The 16,069-nt window shown below is 34.2% G+C and overlaps 1 protein-coding gene across 1 annotated transcript in view; it reads right to left on the minus strand.

Annotated features, from left to right (window-relative positions):
* The window catches only part of TRHDE (thyrotropin releasing hormone degrading enzyme), a 394,124-nt gene that overhangs the window by 29,422 nt on the left and 348,633 nt on the right, over positions 1-16,069 (minus strand). Inside the window, exons 13-15 of the mRNA XM_063076143.1 lie at positions 12,754-12,901; positions 10,809-10,906; positions 10,232-10,339 (exon numbers count right to left, since the gene is read on the minus strand). Of these exons, the coding sequence (XP_062932213.1) occupies positions 10,232-10,339; positions 10,809-10,906; positions 12,754-12,901 (354 nt within the window). The remainder of the gene's footprint in view (positions 1-10,231; positions 10,340-10,808; positions 10,907-12,753; positions 12,902-16,069) is intronic.

The following is a 16,069-nucleotide window of genomic DNA, read 5'->3' on the forward strand; positions in this document are numbered from 1 at the left end:
AAGACCAAGAATCTAATCTTGAGAAAGCATGCTGAGCAGGAAGACCTTTCGACTGTTTTTTACATACTCTTCCTTCCACTTAACACACCTTTCCTTCTTAGCCTAGTGAATGTCTGTCTTTCCTGTAGACCTCAGGTCAGCTGGCATTCTACAGGAAAGTCAACCACACTGACAGGTCAAATTGTCCTTTTCTTCTAAACTTTCCTTCTGGGTTCTCATCACAGTTAAAATCGTACATTATTTGTGTGACATCTGATTAGATTGTATGGCAGGAACCTTGTTCTTTTGCTCACCATTGGCTGCCTGGTGCCTTTAGCGTGATGTCTGGAACATGGCAGAGACTCAGCATATATTTAATATCTGAATCAAGCAAGTATTGTAAGAGTTTGAATTAATACCAATTACAATAAGTAGACCTAACTATGGAAGAAATATTCAATAATGCTTTATTTTAGAAATAGAGCTGAAAGTTAAAAATTGACTATTAGCCAGATATCCCATTACCCAAATGTAGACTAGTAAACCTGCTTACACTGCAACTGTCACAATGAGGATTGCAGCATGTTAAAGATTTTATTTTTTTAGCTTTGAATAACTATGGAGAGATAACTTGATAATAATGTCTCAATAGTAATGATGATTTTGATGATAATTGTCAGTGCCAGAGGTTCCATACCATTTTCTGCTTTAAAGACACTCATAGCCAAGTTCTAAATCTCTTTGCTGGGGTTATGCAGGCAACAATGAGGTGACCAGCCATAAATATTGAAATATAAAATTCCTAGGGCAGAAAGGTGAGGGAAGAAAGGCAAATACCCCTTAGGTTTTTTCCCAAGTATATTATGCAAGTGCTCTCAGTTTTGTGTTGGGGGAAAACTAGCAAAAAGTACTTTTTAAATCTGTATTACAAATATTCAAGTAGGTTTTTCACTGTATTTTTCCCCCTTACCTCAAAGGGCCTGTTATAAAGAACATTTAGGGTGGAATTTGAGCACAGGTTAGAATGAGAAGGGGAGCACGAAGCTCACTATTAGCAGTGTTCCATACTGTGCAAAGTGTGAAATAGGGAACTAGCCAAACAAAATGACAATGTAGGATGCTGTATTACTTAATATGCAAGAAAAAGTATGAATGACTAAAAATAGGGCTCAACCAGTTTTACTCCACTTAACATCTAGTGAGAATATAACTACTTTTTACAGCATCATTCCTACATTCTTAGAAATCAAAAATTAAATAATTTCTGATATACCAATGAAAAAACCCAGCAGTTTCCATGCCAGGTGTCAGTAGGAGGTAAAGAGATAAATATCTTGACCTGTGAAAGCGGTGTTAGCTAACTAGTAACATAGTACTTCAAGTGAAATATTTAAGCACATGCAAGGAAATCATGAAAACTAAGATATAAACTGCTTGCCATATAATACAAAATAAAGTGCAACTAGTTGCATATTTTGAAGAGAGATAAGTAAAAGTAAAAATTGAATAAGGTTCCAGGGACATCCATAAAAATAAATTTCAGGCATAAATTCTTAGAATATATACCATTTTCACATATCTATAGATGGATCTGTATATTTAAACAGACATGTAAAATTCTCTGGATTTTTAGTGGAAAGGATTAATAATAAATGAAAAAAGATATTTATAAAAATTGATAGAAGGAATAAAACAACTTTAGAACACTTTGTAAATGTTAAGGATCAAGGGCCACAACTCAGTGTTGTGACTTCTTGATTCTAGGTCTAGAATCCCTCTCCTTATGTAGACTCTTTGCCTCAGCCATTTCCTTTACTTTTCATTATTTTAATTTCTACCCACTTACTAGTTTTCAACATCTCTCAGCATTCGGGAAATGCAAATCAAAACTACACTGAGATACCATCTCACTCAAGTTAGGATGGCTAATATCCAAAAGACTGAGAATGATAAATGCTGGTGAGGTTGCAGAGAAAAAGGAACTCTCATACATTGTTGGTGGGACTGCAAAATGGTGCAGCCTTTATGGAAAATGGTTTGGAGTTTCCTCAAACAATTACAGATAGATCTACCATATGATCCAGCTATTCCACTGCTGGAAATATACCTAGAGGAATGGAAATCATCATGTCAAAGGATACCTGTACCCCAATGTTTATTGCAGCTCCATTTACAATAGCCAAGAGTTGGAACCAGCCCAAATGTCCATCATCAGATGAGTTGACATGGAAAATGTGGTATATCTACACAACAAAATTCTACTCTGCTATAAAAAGAATGAAATACTACCACCATTCTCAGCAACATGGATGGACTTAGAAAAAATTATATTAAGTGAAATAAATCAGGCACAGAAAGAGAAATACCACGTTCTCACCTATTTGTGGGAGCTAAAAATAAATAAATAAACACACAAACAATCTGGGGGGTGTGGGAAAGAAGACAGAACAATCACAATTCTTTGAACTTGACAAGTGAGCAGATAGGATGTCAATGGGTGGGGGGAGGAGGTGGGGGAGGGATAAATTGGTAAAGGGACATGTAAATCAACTACATTGTATATTGATAAAATAAAAAATAAAAAATAAATGAGGTAGGGTTCATACCACTGGGGGTACGTGAAGACTTTCCAAGGAGTACCCAAGGATATCAATACATTTATGGGAATAAAGTTCCAAATCCTAAACTTTCATATGAACACCTTTCTTATCATAAAAGCTGTTCTATTTTCTTCCACTTTTCTGAAGAAAAGCATATTTCTCACTCATCTTGTGTCTTCTGAGGGTGCACCACATTGCAGTAGCAAAGAGAAAATTCTAAATATTGGTGTTGATGTTTAGAAAATGAGTTTTTAAATTTTTAAATTCTTTACTTCCATAGTATTTGAAGAAAGATCTGATCAAGTTGTCAGGTGATAATTAAAATTTTTTGGTAATGGATTGCTATGTGATATTTGGCATGAAACCTGGAGATTGTGAAGAATTGTGTCACATTACTACAAGAAAACACTTTCTATTCATGTACTTATTTTATGTGTAAGATTTCTCAGCATGTTAACATAAAAATAGAAACAGAATTCATGATGAAACTTTTCTCATTCTAGCAATGAATAACATTTATCTGCAATATATACATTAATTGAAAAAAAGGACCTATCTTATTTTTTACTTTTATATTTAACAATTTTTCTTTTATTTGGAAATGATTTATCAAGTTAACAATTGTAATGATAACTCAATTTAGAAAAAAACTAATGAAAGGTTTTGTGATGACATGACAAAGTGATTTCCTATATATGATAAAGGTGATTCTAAAAGATTTTCAAGCAACCATATATTAGAATACAAGTTTGAGGAAGAGAGGGTAATGATAAAAAATTTGTTACTATTAAATAAGAATTTAATCACATTTTTAAATGGCTAATGGTAAGTAAAAAAAAAAAAAGCTATAGTGTTTAGATTCTACTGGATACATTTAGAGGGCTTGAAAGGATTTTATTATAAAATGTCTATTAACAATATGCTGGAAGTTAATTCCTTTCAATTATTTAAATGTATGTGAAGAATTTAAGATGTGAACCTAAACATGTTATTTTAGAGGACACACCTGCATAAAGTTTGAGCCCTACTAAATTATTCTAATGAATTGTCCCTAATGCCTTCCTTTCTCTTACCCAATAATGTAATCATTAACTTCTGTCACTCAGTAATTCCCCAATAATCCTCAAATATCTCCACTTTTCATTTCCACTGCCTGTTGTCAGGGCTGGATGTTTTTCCTGATCTCCTTGCACTGATCAAATTCCCATAAGACAGTCTCTGAGAACACCACAGATCTCTCTTTGATTGAACTTCTGAGAGTTGCAAACCATGTATTTCTAACACCTGGAAAGTAATGGACTAGCATTAGTTGAGTGAGAATGAACACTGAAGTCTGTGTCTAACACAGTACCTGACACACGGTAGTTGTTCAATATATATTTATTGAAAGCTTGAATAAATGAACATATACTCTTTTACTAAATAATAAAAAGAGAACCAAAATTAGTCCTATTATAGGGAAATCATATGATTTATGTTCACACACAGTGGATGTAAAATTTTGAACTGTTAGAGCTGATGTAAGCACTGGAGATTTGAGGGCAATCTCCTCACGTTAGAAATACTACTGAGATTCTTTGAAGTTATTTGGCTTGTCTAAAGCCACATAAGTTTAGTGACAAAACTAGGAGCACAGCCTAGTTCCTTACCCCAGCTAACTGGAGGTCTAGGCAGCCCTACCCATACAATCTCCCTGCTGTGTTCACTCATTTCCAAAATTCCTTTTCTGGTAACTGAGCACGATAATTACGGATCTGGCTGGTCGAAGAACTCTAGCCTATGGGCCGAGCCCGTGGCGCACTTGGTAGGGTGCTGCGCTGGGAGCGCGGCGATCCTCCCGCCGCGGGTTCGGATTGACCGGTGCACTCACTGGCTGAGTGCCGGTCACGAAAGAACGACAAAAAAAAAAAAAAAAAAAAAAGAACTCTAGCCTATGAAAATGTACAGTGGGACAATTTATAGTGAGAACAGAAAAAGTAGTAGAAAGAACTGAGGGAATAGGACACAACAACCTGGAAACATGGACAGTAAGTTGGGATCTATGCTTCAGGGGAAGAAAACATGAGGTTTCTGGGCTACATATACACAGAAAAAAGAGTCCTTTGTCCTCCCACCTTTATGTTCTCACATAAGAAAAGCAATATTGATAGACAAACATGGAAGCCATTCAACAAATGTTACTGTTTCTATTTCCCTGTTTAAAATTCACACCACCCATTACACAGAGGTAGAGAAAACAAGCAGAGTGTAACTCTGAAGAAGACTAAGGTTTTATGATTTCCTATGAGGGTTGGGTATTATACAGGCATTCTTTTCCATAGCTCTCATAACCTGTGCAGTTGGTAATATCATTGCCATTTTGCAGAGGAGGAAGCTAAGGAGGGACTTTCCCAAGTGTGGTCAACAGACCAGCAGCGTCAGCATCACCTGGGAACTTGTTACAAATGCAAACTCTTGGGCCTCACTCTAACTACTGAATCAGAACCTCTGTGGGTGGAGCCCAACAAACTGTGTTTTAAGTACGTTTGATGAATCTGATGCATGTTCTGGTTCAAGAACCACTGGCTTATGCCATGTAGTCCCATGTACATAAAACTGTTACACTCATTGCAGCACTTAAGTTCTGCTGGGTAGTTTTTGTTTATTTTTCTATCATTTTTGAACAAATGTGTATTACTGATATACCGTAATTTTATATAGTACAAAACCACACATAGTAGGGTTACAGGACAGGCAAACCAGAGGTGGAAGCTCAACTCCACAACCTATTGGTATACAATTTTAGCAAGCTGAACAATGTTTGTTAGTTTTGGGTTTGTCTTTGGTAAAAATAAACATAACAATGGTGAGATTAAACACAAAATTCTTGAAATGTAATAAATACTCAATAAAGTTAATAAAATATAGTTTTGATCATGATCACCATTAAAGACAATAATATAGCAATAACATTGTAATTTAATTGGATGAAGCAGTGAAGGTTTGCAGCATCTCTGCTGTAAAGTTCCAGAGATATTCCTCTACTTATTTTTATTATAGAATGGTCTTAATTTTTTCAGTTTCAAAATGAATTTCCAATTCATTTCAAATCAGTAAACATTTACTATGTGCAAGTGTATTAGTCCATTTTCTGTTCCTTATAACAGAAAACCTGAAACTGGATAATTAGGAATGAAATTTATTTCTTAGAATTTTGGATACTGGGAAGTCCAAAGTCCAGGAAACACATCTAGTGAGGACCTTCTGCCTGGTGTTGTGACTCTATACAGCAACTCAGGGTGTCATATGGTGAGAATGGGCTGAGCAAGAGAGAGCTGTCCTTCTCACTTGTTCTCCTCTTAAAGCCATCATAACCACACTCAGTACTCTATGAATACATCAATCCATTCATGAGAGCAAGTCCTCACAATCTAATCACCTCTTAAAGGCCCCATCTTTCAAATACTACAATTAGATTTCCCACCCTCTTAATATTGTTACAATGGGGGTCAAGTTTCCAATACACAAACTTTCGGGGACACATTTAACTCAGAGCAACAAAGTGTGCGTCGTGTTATTTCAGGGTATTTTTTAAGTACAAAGAAGACACCAGTGTTCAATTTATATGTTAAGGAATGGATATCACAATCTATTGAGTGATTCTTCAAATTAAATGCTTTAAATCTTTGCTCTGTATTGGCTTAAAGCTTTAAATTGTGCCATTTAACAGAATTTGACAAATAATGCATTATTGTAGACACATTTACTTTTGAATTAATTTTATTACTTAGATGAAAATGCCAAAAGCCATATTATGATCTCTGTATAGTTAATTGTACAGCCTAGACAGTGTTTAATGCAGAGATTTTCAAATAATAATTCATCTGCAGTAACAGTATATTCCCTATATTTTAATCAGTAAAACTTAGACCTATTATTTCTTGTTTATTTGCCCCAACCAGTGAAAGAAACCAATTTCTACCCCCTTAAATATGCTTTTTATACATACAAAAATGTTACCATCTTTGTTATGTATTTTTGTCTCTTTTTTAGAGTGAAATTTCCAGGTGGCAAATGATAAAGAGGCCTTGAAAAACACAGCTACGATGAGAGGAGTTTGTGTTTTCAAGATCTTTCTATCATTTGTATTGTTCTCTACCCAGTGCTTGGCAATTTTGTCTCCTTTCTGATATGTGGCATTCTGCTGAACTTAGTCCCCAAACAGTAGCCTAAGGAGACCTGAATGTAGCTCAATCTGTTCTATGCATGACATCACCATTACAATTCAGCACACGTGGCACCTGAATAATTTACCAGGGATCAAAATGTCAACTCACTCAATTTATCGTCCACTGTAATTCTTAAATTTTTCTCTCTGCTGCTACCATCTCTAGCTATTCATTGCACTTTCTGGTCCCATTATTCTTCCCTGCACCAACTTTCACATCCATTCCATTTTCCTGATTCTAATGTCACTGATTTTACCCAATTCCCCAAAGCATCAAGATTATGCTGCTTCCATTACTCATTGTTTTGTAGATTTATTAACATAAATATACATCTCCCAAAACATTTTATAAGTAAACTACTATGTTACCTCTAGTATTCTTTTTTAGATGATTTTTGCAAATCATTTTTTAAAGATTTCAGTTAAATAACAATAAAAAGCCAAAAAAGCTGACTAGTATATGACTAGTCTACTGCTGTAGGCACACTTAAAAGAAAATCTCGTTCTTCCCTTCACTGACTCAGTTTAAGAAAGTTAAACTCATCACCAATTACAGGATTGCCTTATTGTTTTATTATTAAACTGTCATCCAAAAAATACAGATTACACCTTTGATCTTCACATATAGGTAGCTCCATGAGTATCACATGCTCTTGTTGCAGAAGGTCACTTGAATATGCTGGGGCATGTCATATGGCTGGTTAAGCAAATCTTAGTAAACACAGAGTTAGTTTCACTTAGTATGTTTACTTGCCCAGCTACAAAAGAAAATAAAGGAGGTAATATAAAAATAATAAAGGAAATGACAAAAGAAACTTAAAATGTATGGCTCAAATTTAATTATTTTACAAGGAATAAATGGCAGAGTTATCAAAACAAAAATGAGCTGGCATCTTATATAAGAGCTTTCATTAATAGGGAAATAATGAAGTGACAGATTGTTCAAGTTTACAAGTAAAAAATTACTACACTTATTAAATTAAATGGCAACCCATGTGCCCTTCCTTTTGCCTGGAATCCCCACCCACCCACCTTATATATTTATACACACCTACCCCTGTCTACAGCTTTGCCTTTTCCGTCTAGCAAAGTCCTACTCATCTTTTATGAGTCAGAATGAGATTCCTGCAAGATAGTAATCCCTCCCTTCTTGGTGTTCACACACTATCTTGTGCTTAATTCTTGCTCCAAAATAAAATTATTTGTTTATAGAGGTGTAACTTCTATTAATTTTGAAATCTGTCTCTTCTCTTTGCTTTTCAGCTACCAGCTGGTACTAAGAATTGCTCAATAAAATTTTGATAAATGAATGATTTTCAAAATAACATTTTCCCAATAGCTATATATTTTTTAATTGTAAACAGTGATATTTGGCTTGATTGTTCTCTAGAAAAATTATGATGATGCAATGGTATAAGCCCAATTTTCATTAAATGGTAAGAAAATACATTTACATGAGTAAATTCATTAAAGGGTTAAAAAGAATTACTAGCTCTGAGAAAGGGCATGTGTTTGTAGCAAAACAAAACTAAAACAAATAAAACAAATGAAAACAAAATGGAGGGAAGTAGCGACTACAATTTCTAAACAAATATTTCATCTTTTTTTCTCATACATATGTGTGATACTGTGAACATTTGTTACACAAATTGAGTCATTTTTGTCATACCCAAACTAAATCAGAGTCAAGTGGTGAGGGAAAAAAGCACTCAGGGCACAGAGCAACTGCTCCAAGAAGATTCTTCTAAAGCTCGGCTCCTGAAACAGCCTCCCATAACCCTAAGACTAGTTTTACCTGGTACTTGCTAAAAGGACCTGCTGTGAGTGTAAGACTATCTACCACTGTCACTCACAAGTCAAAGCCTGCCAATTCCGCAAAACTTCACTAGTGCCAATGAGCTTTCTTCCTAACCTAAACAATATGTAGCATTCCTCTCTGTAATAAAACTCCCAACCCTTTCTTGTTCTTCGGACATACTGGAGACCACCCTGGTCTGTGTGTATGCCCCAGAGCACAATCCTGTTTTGTCCAAATAAAATGTTTTCTGGGAGATTTGTTTCTATCTTTTATTTGACTTTGACAATATGTATCTTAATATAATTTTGGATGTAGTGATTTTAGATTAATTTTGTTTCCATGCTGTAATTATTCATGGTAGAACTGAAGAAGGTAGTAAAAAATAAAATTTAAAAAAAGTTTGTATAACATTTTCAGGTCTAATACCAGTATAACAGTTTTCAGAAGACTTAGCAAAAATGACAATTATTAGTAAAAGTTTAAACAATGAGGACACTTTAGATATAGAGAAGACTGATGAAAAATTTAACTGCTGTCTTCAAATATGTGATGGATCAATTGACAGATACAGTGATAAAATATTTTCCTTCTTAGCTTAGTACTAGATCAGGAACAATTAACTTAAAGGGCAAACAAGAAAATGCTACAGAAGGTGAGATATTATGACAAATTACTAAATAATGCAGTGAAAGATTTTCCTCAGAGACCTTTAAAACAGAATAGCTACCCTTTGATCTAGAGTCAGATATAAAATTTAAACCTAAATAACTCTTAACAAGGTAAATACCAATTCATTTCATAAGTTGGTTATACTGACTGTGGTGCTTTATGTTTATCCAGAACAAGTTCATGGGGTCATCCCTGTCACCCATATCAAGGGAAAGCCAGCTTCTTGGGGCACACAAAATAGCATCACCTGAAGAAACTGACCCCCTAGCTCCTCTTCCTTCCCCTCTGACTCTGGTTAAACAAGGAGGCCAGAAACTAAAGAGGAGTGAGTATCAGTTGCCTAAAGTGTAATAAGAAATGGGACATAAAAGCCCTTGGAAATATAAAGACACCTAAGAAAATTAAAAACACTAATAAGAAGAGCAATGATCTTTGACTTTTTTTTTTATGTGTAGTACTCTTTTTATCAACAAGTGGCATTTCACACAACAATTCTATTTAATAATTCTAATGTCATATTATGTATTAAAATACTGCATTGTAAAATTCTAAGATAAGATACAAGTTTAGCATTGTTGTCCAGGGTCACTGAAAGAATGAATATCTCTTCATAACCTTTCTGTTTTTAGTTTTTAATATTAACATTTGTTATGCTACTTCGTTTATAACATATGCTGGTAACTGTTTTATAAATAAATATCACAACCTTTATAAAGAACCTTAAGGAGTTTGGACTGAATTTAATTATTTTGTTCTTATTGGATGGTAGAGCTCTCAAAACTTGAAATAAGAGAACACCTTACATATACAAAAATCAGGGCCTGGATTAAGAAAGTTAACCTAAAATTCAATAAAGCATGCTGAATATAAGTGTATTGTGCCTTGTAAGCTGTGAACTTGAACAAAGTTTTGCATTCTCTCAGAATATGAAAGCAGTATTAAATAATATCAGAAATAACAGGATTTGGTTCAATTTACCTATTCCTGTTGCTGGAAATCCAATCTGAAATGAGTGTCGATGCCTGTTGGTGACAGTGTTTGTTGCCAAAACTGCATGCCAGCATTATAACTTCTCTACGGAGTTCTCTAGATATCATCAAAAGGGAAGAAAAAATAAAAGGTAGTATTGATATCTGGAGAGAAAGTCAAAGCAACCCATTACATAAATAGTAAGAAAATAAATTATTAACACAAAAAGAGTTTTTAGATCTGGAAATCCTATGCTACTGAGTAGAAAACAATCAGGCAGAGTGGACGTTAAACATACTAAAAGTCTTCTTTGGAAACAGTACTCCAATGAGGAGCTTGGGTTCCGATCTCAGTGCCAATAATAAAAGCAGATCTTAAATTAAAACATAGCAAAGAAATGCCTTTGTTCTTAGTATCAGGCAGTAGAAACTGTGCTATGCAGCAGCAGTCCTCCCAGGAAAGTGAAACATAAGATGCAGAATGAAAGAAAGATTGTTGCATGCTGCTAGAGTCACACTAGTACTAGTAGTAGTACATTATTGTACAGTCTGTGGGGAAAGAAGAGAATAAGAAAACAAAACAGTACTCGTGTTGGTAGGATGCTTGAACAAGAGATCCATTAAAATTATTTTTTGGCCATCCAAGTTTGATGTACGTTGTTGCAACTTGCTTTAAAATATATTCCTAAATGGGAGGTAAGAGAAATGAAGACATCAGTTTCAAACTTCTCTATACTGACAATTAAAATTCTATAAGAAAATTAAAATATTGTTTAAATGTATCTACTTTCAAATATTAGTAAAATTATAGGCATAATAATGATCTATTATAATTTTATTCGATTTAGCATTTCAAATATAAAAAATACGAATAAAATACTATTGGAATGGCAGACACCTACTTTTTTCTTCCTGTTGAATAACTAAATAATTTGCACTATTAAATATTTTAGATGACAATTTTGGTAACAAAATAAGGAAAATGAGGACTATTCATAATGATGCCCATGCACACATATATGCAAATATATGTAGATATACTTAAAGAAAATGAGCATTTAACATTTATTCATTTTATGTTAATAGAGCATATTTAATTAAAAATTGTTATGTTAGCCCAGCCAATAGCCTAGCATTGTTGAAGCTGAGATACACAGAACACTTCAGTTTAATAATACAGTATTTTATGGCCAATAATCCATTCAGCTAATGATATATTTAAATATAAGTATCAATGTAAGATATGCTCTGCCTCATTTTTATGTGGTCCTTGAATTTTGTCAGAAAAGCGAAAGCCCTGAAAGTACAGTAAAAGTAATTCTTAACTTTTACTGAAAATAAGCTATCTTACATCATAAACTATTCTAAAGTATAAATATACACAAAAATACATTTTACTTTTACAGAAGTTTACTATTGCAGTGTTTCTGTGTTAGGAAGTATAATAAGTCTTTCTCTGGCGGATGAAAATTATACCATAACTGAAATGACTCATTTCTTTGTTTGTCAGTAGTGAGGACTTAGACAAAACTAAAAACAGGGAAAGGCCAAGCCAGAATTATTTCTATTTTCTAAAAAAATTATTACAACAAAGGTGCTTTCCTGAAGCTTTAGAGTAAGAAAAAAGTAAGCAATTCTGAAGATCATCATACAACTTAGATGGCTCTAATAAACAGATTTCATGTTATGTCAATCCAGTTTTGAGTAATTCCAAATGCGTAGGTTAATTAGCAGAGTCAGTATGTCATAAAAAAACAGGGTGATTTTATAAAACACAGGCAGGTTCTTAAAACAACTAAAGGAAAACAAACAGTGCACAAAGGCGATAGAAGACACAATGACAAGAAATTTAGGAATCAAAGCTCATTAGCAGTACATAATACTAATATTATTCAGAATGATTATTCAATCAGACTAGGTGATGTCAGCAGTGCAATTTTGGTTTACCAAGCTTTGAGCTTAGAAAATCTAGTCAGGTAACATTTTGGAATGTTTGTCATGTCTTCATGTCTATTTGGATTATCTGTTGTTTGCTCTCCTGTATCCCCTTGGACCCAATTATGAATGGGCTTTTGCCTCAGTGTTGATCTTATCCTTGTTAATTAAGGAAGAGAATTGAATTCACTATGCCCTTTTGGATAAAAATAATGACTAAGAATCTTTACTGAAACTGTCTATATTCTGTTAAGATCTTCAGGATCTCTCTAACCTAGGTTAAGTCCTTTGTGAACACAGAGCCCTTTAACTCTTGGAAATCCTTAAAGTTTGAACTTTAAGGATTTGCCATGTATATTCGTTCTTAAATTCTGAAGCATTTAAGCTTAATTGACACTTGTAGGCCAGAACAAAAGGTAGCTTGTATTAAATTTTTTTTTTCAAATAACTATCATCAGTGTTATATAGAAAATCAGAACAAAAATAATAACGTAAACTAGAAGGAACTAAAATAACTCAAGATCAGGTGCATATAGTAAATAATAAGAAAATAGTTTATCTTCTGAAAATGAGAAAGAAGAAATTGTATATTTTTACATTGAAGACATTGTAGTTCTCCATGCGGTCCAGTAATTTATCTAGAGGATAAAGAGCTCGGCTGGCAGCATGCCAAGGAAGAAAATCCTTTTCTTCAGACAGGTATCTGATAATCTCCAGGGGAATGTTCTGAGGCAAATAGCCAGCCCTGCACCATCGAAAAGAATTTCATGTTAATTATATGCAGAGAAGATACATGATGATGCAAAAAATGAAGATTTTGCTTATGCAAATAAAAGGCAAAAAGCAAGATTCATCACAGTGTAAAGAAACAATACTCAGTGCTATAAAAATAAAATCAGTGTTTAAATATAGTGCTACTTAGGATGCCAATGCCCCTTAATATATACAGAGTTGGAGAGTTAAAAAATTTGCATGAATACAAAACATCAGTATGCATATTAAAAAAAGAATTGTGGAAGTTGAACAAAACCAACACTAGGTATTTTTCTTCACAAGAACTCCTCAGAGGTAACAAGTAATTGAAAACAATTGATTAGTGAAATGTAATATCAGTTTCTCAATGCATTCCCTTTACTTTTCATGTAGCTCTGTGTAACGATATTTAACACATTGTTTTAAAAAGATGGTGGTTAGTGGATATAAAATCTTAAGACGGATAGGAAAAATGGGATCTAGGGTTCTATAGTATTATGGGGAAGACCATAGTTAACAACAAAGTATATGTATCTTTGAATAGCTAGTCAAGATGATGTTGAATGTTACTAACACAAAGAAGTGACAAATGTTTGAGGTGATGGATATACTAAGCACACTGATATGCTCATTGCACACAATACGAATGTACCCAAATATCATATTGTACTCCATAAATATACACAATTATCATAAGTCAATAAAGAAAAATAAAAAGAGAAATAGAGAGTAGAATAGTGATTACCAGAAGCAGGGGGTGGGATGAGGGAGCGTGAGGAAAGGTTGGCGGACTAGAACAAAGTTACAAAGTGACAGATAAACAGGAAGAATAAGTTCTGATGGCCTAGGGTGACAATAACTAATAATGTTGTATTGTATATTTCAAGATAGCCAGAAAAGAGGATCTTGAATGTTATAACCACAAAGAAATGATAAATATTTAGGTGACAGACATGCTAACTCTTCTGATTAGATCACTATACAATACATGCACGTATTGAAACAACAAACTGTACCCCATAAAAATGTACAATGAAAAAAATAAATTAAAAATATTTTGCAAATATTTTCTCCCACTCTGTTGGTTGTCTTTTCACTCTGTTGATTGTTTATTTTGCTGTGCAGAAGCTTTTTAGTTTGATATGATCCCATTTGTTTATTTTTCCTTTAGTTGCCTGTGCTTTTGGGATTCTATTCATAAAGTCTGTACCTACTCCTACTTCCTGGAGTGTTAAATAAAAAAATTTTAAAAAATCAAATTAAAGTGTCAACTTACATTTTTTAGTGTATCTATGTTAGATTACAACATAAGAATTTTTTCAAACCAGTTTTTATTAAATTGCTTTTAATAACACCTTTGAAAATTGCAGTTAGATTTTAATGGAGTTCAAATTTTAAAAATTTTAGAATAGCCTCTTCCCTTTTACAATTTGTCTTTCAAAACAGAGGTTGCGTCACCTTGCCCACCAATGTCAGATTCTTCAGAAAATATGAAAATGTAGCTTTTAAAAATTATCTGAATATGTATTGTCTATAGTTTAAGAGGCCAAATCCAAAAAAAGAGCCAAAAAGAATTGCTTATCTCTATTCTCCGGTAGACTGCATATAAAATCCTTGTAAAATAAAAGCAATATAAATAACAACCCATAGTACATTAAGAAAATGGTCTTAGCCTTGATGTCTCTCCTGCATATAGTGACACTACATATTTTGCTGAATTTTTTCACATGAATAATTTCTATGGTCTTAATGCTGGTGCTTCCCCAAATTCATATGTTGGAACCTAATACCTAATGTGATAGTACTAAAGGAAGAAAAGAAAGTCCACTGTGGTGCATTGGGCTTGCAGAGGGAGAGAACATACCTTAGGATACAAAATTGAGTGGGGGGTAAAGGGGGACAGGGAGGGAGGTGGGAGATAACTGGTGGGGGACATGGGGTACAAACACAATTTGTGGTAAGGTGCATGCTGCCAGTATGGATCTGGCCTTCACATCTTGGGCACGAGGGTGGACAATCAGCTTTGTATTTCCTGAATATTCATAACCAATAAATAAATAAATAAATAAAAATACAAAAAAACCCCAAAGAAAAACATATTACTTAAAAAAAAAAAAAGAGGTGGTGTCTTTGCAAAGTGATTATTGCCCTTATAAAAGCAGCTTGACCGAGCTCCCTTGCCCCTTCCACACAGTGCCGTGTGAGGATGTGGCAGGAAGGCACCACCTTTGAAGCAGACAGCAAGCCCTCACCAGACACCAAATCTGCTGACATCCTGACCTTGGACTCTCCAGCTTCCAGAACTGTCAGAAAAAAATTCTATTGTTTATAAATTACCCAGTCTAAGGTATTTTGTTATAGCAGACTGAACAGACTAAGACAATAGCCAAGAGTGCAGACTGTTAACACAGGCAAGGGGGAAATATAGAAGCAACTAAAGTCTGGTTATCCCACTCACCTACATTTCACACTCTTGTTCTTTTGCAGCATCACAAAATTAGATGGACCTCTTTATTTGAGCATTGCTATGGTTTGAATGTCCCCTCCAAATCTCCTTATGAAAGGTAATCCCTATTGTAACAGTATTAAGAGGGTGGGAAATCCAACTATGGCATTTGAAAGGTGGGGCCTTTCAGAGGTGATTGGATAATGAGGGCTATGCCCTCAAGAAAGGACTAGTCCCTTCATGGATTAATGGGTTATGGTGGGAGCAAACTGGTGGCTTTACAAGGAGAGGAAGAGAATGCTTAGCGTGTTCTTGCCCTCTTGCCATGTGAAGACCTGAACCACCTCAGGACTCTGAAGAGAGTCCCTACCAATAATAAGACCCTCAGTAAATGCACCCCCTCAACATTGGACTTCCCAGCCTCCAGATCTGTGAGCAATACATTTTCTTTCTTTATAAAATACCCAGTTTCAGATATATTGTTATGAACAACAGAAAATGGACTAAGACATGTGTCATGGAAGGCAGACAAAGAGGAAACAAGGCCTTCTCTCATTTTCATTGAAAATATATTTGCCAGATTATTTAGTCCTTACTCAATGTGATAAGCAAAAATTATTCTACATATGAACATTAGCTTACAGCTGTGTTTATAATGTTCATAATAAAAACCAGTTCTGAAGATTATGTTTCAGCTTTTTTTGAGTTAAAACA

Source organism: Cynocephalus volans, chromosome 12 (assembly GCF_027409185.1).
Source record: "Cynocephalus volans isolate mCynVol1 chromosome 12, mCynVol1.pri, whole genome shotgun sequence".
Taxonomy (NCBI): Eukaryota; Metazoa; Chordata; class Mammalia; order Dermoptera; family Cynocephalidae; genus Cynocephalus; species Cynocephalus volans.